The sequence below is a fragment of the Chlorocebus sabaeus genome, chromosome 11 (assembly GCF_047675955.1).
Source record: "Chlorocebus sabaeus isolate Y175 chromosome 11, mChlSab1.0.hap1, whole genome shotgun sequence".
NCBI lineage: Eukaryota > Metazoa > Chordata > Mammalia > Primates > Cercopithecidae > Chlorocebus > Chlorocebus sabaeus.
Genome location: NC_132914.1, coordinates 7,200,996 through 7,210,483, shown reverse-complemented (window position 1 = coordinate 7,210,483; position 9,488 = coordinate 7,200,996). Strand labels below are relative to the sequence as shown.

Sequence of the window (9,488 nt, the reverse complement as noted above, 5' to 3'; positions counted from 1 at the left end):
TACACTGATTCAGACTTTAATGGTGGTGCTCATTTCAGTGCCACAGAGGTGGTGGCAACCGTGGAACGTGGCATGGGGAGTGAGAGGTTGCTCTGGTGCAGCTGGAGGAAGAACAGGGAACCTAGGGTTGGGGAGAGATGTATAGAGGAAAACTCCCCCAGGCACACAGCCTCCGCTCTGGACCAACGCGGGCTTCAGTGAGTACACACAAAAGAACTGATGTCAAGGCCCTTTCTATGACCCTTCCCATTCTAGCGAGACCTCCTACCCCAGTCATCTTGGGATCTACAGCCACATGAAGTACAGACACATCGTTCCCTCAAGTCAGGCCAGTTTGAGGCCATTGAGTTATGGGGAAATGATTAATGGGATGAATGAAAAGCAAATAAAATAAATAAATAAATAAATAAATAAATAAATAAATACACTAAAGCCTTATTAGCCAGCCATGATCACACGCCCAGCACTCCCCTCCACCGCAGCACTATGCACAGTTCATGGCTCATACGCAAAGTGGAAAACACATGGGACAAGAGCAAAGCACAAGTGACACACGGTCCCTCTCTAACACCTCAGCACACCAACCCTGACACTCCCATCACAGACGCTGATCATTCTTCCACAGACCCCCTTTTATAATAATCCTCATTCACATTTCTAGTTTTTGAGGGAAGAGAGAAAGAGAAAGGAAGAAGTGGAAAGTGCAGAACCCCAATGAGTAGGGCCCAGAAAGGAGGGTGAGCAGAGACAGCAAGAGGTCAGGTAAGCCAAGGAGCAGCCGGAGCAGGTCAATCAGGGAAGTTCTGGAAACCCTGGGACTCAGGTGATCTCAGAGGGTGAACTATCACAGATCAGGACAGCAAGGTTCCAGGAGGATGGGTTCCACGTCTCCAGGCAAGCAAAGGAATCACAGCACACTGGGATTACGGAAATTATGTCCGGCAAATCGAGCTTCATCCCCCAGCTCTTCCTCAATTCTGAGAGACATGAACCACAAAGGAAGTGGTCAGGGATGCAGAAGGATCCTGCTTCTCTCTCTAGGGGGTCCCCCAGACTCCAACCACCCCCACACCACCTGCTTTTGTGTCCTGCCCCAAGGCTGAGCATTCCCTGGCTTTCCCATGTGATCTCTGGGATCTGTCAATCAGGCCATCAATCAACCCAGGAAGCAAAAACCAATATTATCTGGAAATGGACTGTCATCCAGGCCCTGGGTGCTAGAGATGGTCCGGCAGGCAAATGGGGCCTTTAGCCCTCTGGGCCAGGGGCTCCCACCCCAGGGACCCTCACCTCATGAGCTGGTTGTACTTAGCCAGACGTTCAGAACGGCACGGGGCACCAGTCTTGATCTGAAACATTTCAAAGCATTTGCAGCTCAGTGGCTGCCCTCTCACCCCTGAAAAGAAACTTCTGCTCTCCTGAAACTCCCCTGACACCCTCAAACACCTGGAAGGAGAGACCAGGTAGGTGAGCTAGAAATACCAGTCCCACAGAGAGTTATCTTCACTCACCAGGCTGCCTCACTCACCTGGCCTGTGCACAGCCCCACCACCAGGTCAGCAATGAATGTGTCCTCCGTCTCTCCTGAGCGATGACTCACCATGACCCCCCAGCCATTCTCCTGGGCCAGCTTGCACCTGTATCCACACACAGCACTGCTTCTCCAGCCCTCACACTGGGCACTCTCTTCCCAGCCCCAACTTTGGTCTATGTCAGGAAACATCTAGGGGAAAGCTATCTGAGAGGGGAGCAGAGAATCAGGGGTGGAGGGGCAGAGGTGAGAGAACTGTGACGATGATTCTAGGTTCCCTGCTCTCTTTGGCATCCCTGGGTAGAATTAGGCTGGAGCACTTGCAAGAGGAGTCTTATAGAAACGAGGACCACACAGGAAAGGGCCCGAAGTCACTCACGCTTGGATGGCTTCAGTGACCGAGCCGATCTGGTTGACCTTGAGCAGCAGACAGTTGCAGGCCTTTTCTTCCACTGCCCGCTCAATACGTTTTGGGTTCGTCACTGTCAGGTCATCACCCACAATCTGGATCCCTACATTGGCTGTGAACTTGGACCAGGCAGCCCAGTCATCCTGGTCAAACGGGTCCTCAATGGAGACCACTGCAGAGAGAGCATGGGGGGTGGGGGGTGTTCATCTTCCCTGGGCCTCTACATCAGGCAGGAACATGCCCCTTTATTCCCTGAAATGGACAGGCCCTTGGTTAACTATACCTGTTCATCCTTGCTAAGACGAATCCCCCCAGTGTAAGCCTGCCCTGATTCTTAACTTTTTTTTTTTTTTTTTTTTTTTTTTGAGACAGAGTCTCACTCTGTCATCCAGGCTGGAGTGCAGTGACACAATATCAGCTCACTGCAACCTCCACCTCCCCAAATCAAGTGATCCTGCCACTTCAGCCTCCTGAGTAGCAGGGACTATAGGCATGTGGCACCACACTCAGCTAATTTTTAAAATTTTTGTAGAGATGAGGTCTCACTATATTGCCAAGCCGGTCTCGAACTCCTGGATTCAAGCGATCCTTCTGCCTCGGCTTCCCAAAGTGATGAGATTACAGGCATGAGCCACCATGCCTGGCTCCTGATTCTTATTTCATAAAACCTTACAGGGAGAGGCCAGGCACAGTGGCTTATGCCTGTAATCCCAGTACTTTGGGATACTGAGGTGAACGTATCGTTTGAGGACAGGACTTCCCTGACCAACAGAGTGAAACTCCGTCTCTACTAAAAATACAAAAATTAGCCGAGCATAGTGGCACATGCCTGTAATCCCAGCTACTGGGGAGGCTGAGGCATGAGAATCACTTGAACCTGGGAGGCAGAGATCGTACCCCTGCATGCCAGCCTGGGCGACAGAGCAAGACTCTGTCTCAAAAAAAAAAAACAGCCGGGCACAGTGGCTCAAGCCTGTAATCCCAGCACTTTGGGAGGCCGAGACGGGTGGATCACGAGGTCAGGAGATCGAGACCATCCTGGCTAACACGGTGAAACTCCATTTCTACTAAAAATACAAAAAATAATTAGCCAGTCGTGGTGGTGGGCCCCTGTAGTCCCAGCTACACAGGAGGCTGAGGCAGGAGAATGGTGTGAACCCGGGAGCCGGAGCTTGCAATGAGTGGAGATCACGCCACTGCACTCCAGCATGGGCGACAGAGCGAGACTCCATCTCAAAAACAAAACAAAAGAAAACAAACAAACAAAAAAACAGGCCAGGCGCACTGACTCACGCCTGTAATCCCAGCACTTTGGAAGGCCAAAGCAAGTGGATCACCTGAGGTTGGGAGTTTGAGACCCACCTGGAAAACATGGCGAAACCACATCTTTACTAATCATACAAAAATTAGCCAGGCATGGTGGTGCGCACCTGTAATCCCAGCTACTTGGCAGGCTAAGAGAATCATGCAGTGAGCAGAGATCTCGCTCCACTTCCATGGGCTGGGCACAGTGGCTCATGCCTGTTATCCCAGCACTTTGGGAGGCTGAGGCATGTGGATCACTTGAGCCCAGGAGGTCGAGACCAGCCATGAGCACCATGGCTAAACCCTGTCTCTACAAAAAAAAAAAAAAAAAAATTAATTAAAAGCAAACCTGCCGGGTGTGGTGGCTCACGCCTATAATCCCAGCACTTTGGGAGGCCAAGGCAGGCGGATCACCTGAGTTGGGAGTTGGAGACCATCCTGACCAACATGGAGAGACCTCTGTCTCTACTAAAAATACAAAATTAGCCAGGCATGGTGGCACATGCCTGTAATCCCAGCTATTCGGGAGGCTGAGGCAGAAGAATCGCTTGAATCCAGGAGGTGGAGGTTGTGGTGAGCCGAGATGGTGCCCTGGCATTCCAGTCTGGGCAAGAAGAGTGAAACCCCGTCTCAAGAAAACAAAAAACAAACAAACAACAACAACAAAAAAAATCCAAAAAACAAAAAAATCTTCCAGTAACAAGGGTTCACAACCTAACTTTGCATTTTCCTGTTCTCACTCCCAGGAAGCCCTTCCTCATTGCTAATCCAAATCCTTAATTCTGCAATTATGTTTATTTTCTTTCGCTCTGTTTCAGGAAGATGGAGACCAACTGCCTCCTTCCTGGGGTAAAGGCCCTGGGCAGACTTGCAGAAGCTAATTCAGTCCCCCTCAGCCTTCTTTCTACTCACACATCAGTCCCAGCTCCATTCAGCATCCACAATTTCATCAATCAAAGATACCAAAATGTTCTAGTTCTCTGCTAGATCCAGTCACCCTCTCACCATCCCTGGTTCCTTCCAGAGTCTTCCCCCGACCCCAGTAATTTTCAGAACCCATGACTTTAATCCGGATCTGAGGCAGATAGAACAGATTAGTCTCGGGTACCTGCACTTTTACACTACATACAATGCCCAGTCTTTGCAGGTGGCTCCTGCACCCTCTCCCTGCTTCTCAGGTTCTTCTTAGGACACCTCCACCTGGTGCCTGAGTCAGCACCCCATAAGGTCCAGAGTTGCTGGGACACTGCCTGTCCCCAGACCTCCCCCTCACACTGCTTCCTCTCACCAGGATAGTCCCTGACAAAGTCCTGGTAGAGTGTCCCCAGCTGGTCCCCAGTGATGTATCGGGAAGGATCAGCAGGAGACTTGAAGTCCAAGTCGTATTTGCCATCACGATGGAACTCTGAGGCAGCAACATCCATGCCAATGACGATCTTTTCCGTATAGCCAGCCTTGTCGATGGCTTCCTTCACCAGCTCCAAGGCTGGGGACAGAATACAGTGAGATTATAGTACAAGCAAGAGGGATGGGCAAGGAGGAGGGAAAGAAAAGACATTCAGGGCAGAGGTGGAGGACCGTTCCTGAGGGAAGCGTGGTGGGGTTGCTATTGGGGTTATCCCCAGGACTGGGAGGAGAGGACATCTAGGAACACAGAGGAGTGGAATTCTGCTAATAATACTTATTATCTTTTCATTGGCAGCATGTCACCTAAGCATTTCATATATATTTCGTTTAAACCTCACACTACTATGAGCTAGATTCTGTTATTATTTTCAGAGAGAAGTAAGAAAGATCACCCGCAGTAACTTCACAAGTCAGGGTTCAAATACATCCAGGTAATTTGGCCCCAGAATCTTAACTGTTAACCACTACCTACATTGTTCCCATTCCCTATACAGTTTCTCCCAAGGCACAGAAAAATTAGGGATTCTAGAGGCCTAGGAGTTTGGGATGGGGACAGGACAGATTTCGAACGGATGGGATGAATCCAACAGGTCACCCAGACCATCTCCCAGTATTCCCAAGGGCTCCACTGACACCTTTTTTTTTTTTTTTTTTTTTTTTTTGAGATGGAGTCTCGCTCTGTTACCCAGGCTGGAGTGTAGTGGCACAATCTCGGCTCACCACAACCTCCGCCTCCCAGGTACAAGCCATCCTCCTGCTTCAGCCCCGCTAGTAGCTGTGATTACAGGCACGTGCCACCATGCCCGGCTAATTTTTGTATTTTTAGTAGAGACGGGGTTTCACCATGTTGGCCAGGCTGGTCTCAAACTCCTGGTCTCACTCCTCAAGTGATCCACACGCCTCAGCCTCCCAAAGTGCTGGGATTACAGGCATGAGCCACCACGCCCGGCCCTCCAGTGACAACTTAACAGATGCTAACACATCCGGCTAGGCAGGTGAAAGACTGGCCCCTAGGTCTGCATGTGAATTTGGGAAGCCCCCTGCAATCCACTCTAGGAACTGGTAACTTTTGGAGTTTGCAGAGTCCGAGGACCCTCCACACCTACTCAGGACTTGGTGAAGTGTGTGGCCCTTTCTGATGTCATGCAGTAGGGTAAGACTTAGAGCTGGCAGTGGGGCTCTTGGCCTCACCTTCACTGTTCTCGAGGATATTGGGGGCAAAGCCACCTTCATCCCCCACATTAGTGGCATCCTTGCCATATTTGTCCTTGATGACTCCCTTGAGTGTATGGTAGACCTCTGCACCCAGTCGCATGGCATCCCGAAAGCTCTCAGCTCCCACTGGGAGGATCATGAACTCCTGCATGGCCAGCTTGTTTCCAGCATGAGAGCCACCATTGATCACGTTGAAGGCCTGGGAAGCCACAGAAAGACAGAAGGGTCAAAGAGCCCCTCCCTGCCTGCCCCAGGAGTCTTAACTCAAGATCCCAAACTTCCCCCAGCTTCCTGGACTAAATCTCACGTCCCCATCCTTCCTCTTTACCTCCCCCAATTCACTTTCCTCCCATCATTCCGAGTTGCATGCCCCCTCCCCCACCCACCCCTGGAAGAGTCACAGGCACGGCTCAGCGCTCACCGGCACAGGCAGGATGAGGTCTGAGTTCCCGGCCAGCTGAGCAATGTGGCGATACAGGGGCAGTTCCCGCTCAGCTGCCCCTGCCTTACACACGGCCAGAGACACACCCAGGATGGCATTGGCCCCAAACTTGGCTGGAAGATTATAGAGGAAGGTGCTGAGCACACTGTCCCCTTCTCCTTCTAGCTCCTGCCTCCATCTGTAGTCTCCAAAAGGAGCCAGTAAAGGAGACCCCCTCCTCCCTCCCTACCCCTGCCCCAGCAACACCTCATCCATGCTCTCCTGAAAACAGCAGGGAGAGGAATGGGTGGGGAGGAGGAGACTGGAAGCAGCAGAGAGCCGCACCTCTTTCTAAATATCCCTGAGACCACAGACTCTCTCAGGCCAACCCCCTCCTATATATGCTACAAAGAAGGTCTTCCTTCTGCCTAATGTCGGTCCCTCCCTCTGCAGCTAAACTCGTCTCCCCTTGCTCTGGCTTTGGGAGGAGGAGGCTCCTGACAGTCATTCCTGAGGAAGCCATTACAGCACTGGCCCTTCAGCTCTCTATCTGCTCCACGCCTCCCCACCCTGATGCTTCCCACTTTCTCCCAGCCCCGGCTCACATTTGTTCTCAGTCCCATCCAACTCCAGCATCAGGTTGTCCAGTTTCTCTTGCTCCACCACAGAGAGACCCTGAGGGCAGAGCCTCCATCACCCGGGGCCAGGCTGGAGGCTGAGCCCTCAGGCAGAGGGTCCCCTCATTCACACCCAAGCTCACATTTGGCCAGGGCCCAACCAGGTCCCTGTGACAGGGGCCTGCCTCGATTAGGGGACCTGAACCCCCATGGGACCAGGGGCAGTAAGGAATCTGTTCCCCACCCTTCCCCTTTGTGACCATGATTCCTAAAAGTGGGCATTCTTTCTCCCCTTCCTCCTGCCCTGCTCCAGGATGCCTTCCAGAACTCTGGCCCTGCTATCCCCAGCAAAGAGCGGGCCTCACTGAGCTGATGAGGGCTGGCGCGATGGTGGAGTTGATGTGGTCCACCGCCTTCAGGACACCTGGGGAAAGGAAGAGGCTGGACTGGGTCAGGCCAGGAGGGGCCGGAAGGGACAATGGGAGGAGGGGAAGGCATGCTAGAGGAGGACTGGGGACTGGTGTGAGGTAGGGGCACAAGGCTGAGGTTGGGGAGAGTCTGGAAAAGAGAAAATACCTCACCTTTGCCTAAGTAACGCTGTTTGTCTCCATCTCTCAGCTCCAGGGCCTCATAGATGCCGGTAGAGGCTCCACTGGGCACTGCAGCCCTGAAAAGACCTAAAGGAGGAACATGGAATGAGAGGGAGTGAAGAGAACACAGGGGCCAGGGAGTCCTTCAGCCTTCTGGCTCTAAACTTCCTGCCTACCACATCTAGCTCTCTCCCCACACTGCTCCCTAACCTCTCCCCCACCCCCCGCCACACACAGAGGCAGATGCACAAGAAGTGGCCTCCTCATCCACCCATCTGAGGCCCCACATGCACAAGTGGGAGCCCGCAAAAAGGAAATTGCTCGCAGCACACGTCTGCACACATGCAGGTGCACAGGAAGACACACGGAGGCAGGGCATGCCTCACACGCTCAACTCGAACACAGACCCACCTCCCCTGGCTCCCTGGACAAGGAGGATCCAACCTTTACAACCCAGGCTTGTGAGCCTGGCCCAGCACCCCATCCCCCTCCGAACCCCTGGCCAAACCCAGCCTAGCGGTGGAAAAGCTAGGGCTGTAGGAAGGCCCATGCCACACCCATTACCTTTGGCAGTATAGAGATCCACCTCCACTGTGGGGTTCCCGCGGGAGTCCAGGATCTCCCGGGCCCAGATCTTCTCTATGGACATGATGGCTGGGATCTCCTCGGGTGGAAGGGAAGGAAGGAGAAAGATAAGAGGCTTAGAGGGGTGGAGCCTGAGATCAATGGGCGGGGCAGGAGGCTGGGAGGGATGGGAAAGAGGTTACTGCAGTGGGGTTGGGGGTGGGTAGGGAGGTGCTGGCTGCAGTCTAGGGCTGTAGAAGGGATTCCCCCTCCCCCCTGGGAAGAGGAGAAGGTCAATGCAGTGAGGAAGGGGAGGTCACTGCAGTGGGGGGCGGGGTACGATCAAATGATGAGATGGGAGAACACTGCAGTGAGGAGGGGAGGGGCACGACAGTGGTTCCCGCGCCTCTTTGCAGCTTGGCCAGCCGGTGGGGTTCCCCCAGATCTCCTCAGAGCGGAATGGCTGCCAGGCTTGCATTTCTCCTGGGAGCCACGAAGAGGATGGGTTGCCTGGGCCTCCCTTCCAGAGCCCCCATCCCTCCCCAACTTAACACCTCAGCTGCCTGAACTCTGCCCCTTCCCCAAGGCCCCACTCTCTCCCAAACGTGTGCTCCCTCCTCTTCCCGCGAAAGGTGCACGCAGTAGAGGTGTCGGGGGAGAGGGTCCTGAGAAAGGCCCTGCAGTCGCTGGGGGTTGCAGCGGGAAGTGAAGAGGATAAGAGCCGGTGGGGAGTGGAGACCAGCTGGGCCTGTCCTCCTCCCTGCGCCCCGACAAATCCCCACTTCTTCCATCCCTCCCCTGTGCAGCTGAGGGGAGGAAGCCTCGTGGGGAAGAGCAGAAGAGAGGGCAGTCCAAGGGAAGTCTGGCGGGGGGGCGGTGAGGAAGGGTGAGAGAAGACATTTCCCCAAATGCAAACCAAAAGGGACGCACCAGGATAAAAATGCACCGCCCGGAGAGACTCCCAACTTAGAAACAAATGGACAGAACCGTAGGTGAGGGTGAGCACCGGGAGAAAGGCAGGCAAGGGTGGAGAGGCGCAGTTAGAGACAGGCGCGGAGAGGGCCAGAAAGCTAGGGCAGCGGGCGGGGAAGGGCAGGGAGGGAGGGCGCCCTGGGCACGGGCGGCCGAGCAGGTGCGTAGCTGCACCGGGCCAGAGATGCGGAGAGGTGCGCAGCGGCACCGGGTAAAGGGGGCAGGGGCGCCGCGGCGAGGGGAGGGGGCTGCAGGGGCTCGGGGCCCGGCGGGGGCTTCACCTCTGGACTGCAGACTCAGCCAGTGGTAGTGGCGGTGGCGGTGGCAACGGCGGCGCGGAGAGAGCGGGAGTGGCAGCGGCGGCGGCGGCGGCGGCGGCTGCGGCTCCCGGGCGGCGGGCGGAGGAGGCGCCTATAGGGCCGAGCGGGCGCATGTGACCCGGAGCCCCCGATGAGTC

General features: G+C 54.4%; 1 protein-coding gene across 2 annotated transcripts; it reads right to left on the bottom strand.

The window, feature by feature from the left end:
- On the bottom strand, positions 1 to 9,466 carry ENO2 (enolase 2). 2 transcript variants are annotated; one of them, XM_007967427.3, is made up of 12 exons: positions 9,313 to 9,466; positions 8,060 to 8,159; positions 7,487 to 7,582; positions 7,271 to 7,329; positions 6,894 to 6,963; positions 6,289 to 6,422; positions 5,844 to 6,066; positions 4,534 to 4,731; positions 1,911 to 2,112; positions 1,529 to 1,637; positions 1,291 to 1,349; positions 1 to 977 (listed from the first exon to the last, which is right to left on the bottom strand). In XM_007967427.3, exons 2-12 carry the CDS (start codon positions 8,142 to 8,144, stop codon positions 908 to 910), a joined length of 1,305 nt encoding a protein of 434 aa, XP_007965618.1. In that variant the 5' UTR covers positions 8,145 to 8,159; positions 9,313 to 9,466; the 3' UTR covers positions 1 to 907. The 2 variants fall into 2 exon arrangements, with proteins under 2 accessions (XP_007965618.1, XP_007965617.1); XM_007967426.3 differs by having other exon boundaries at positions 8,060 to 8,156.
- Between the last annotated feature and the right edge of the window lie 22 nt (positions 9,467 to 9,488).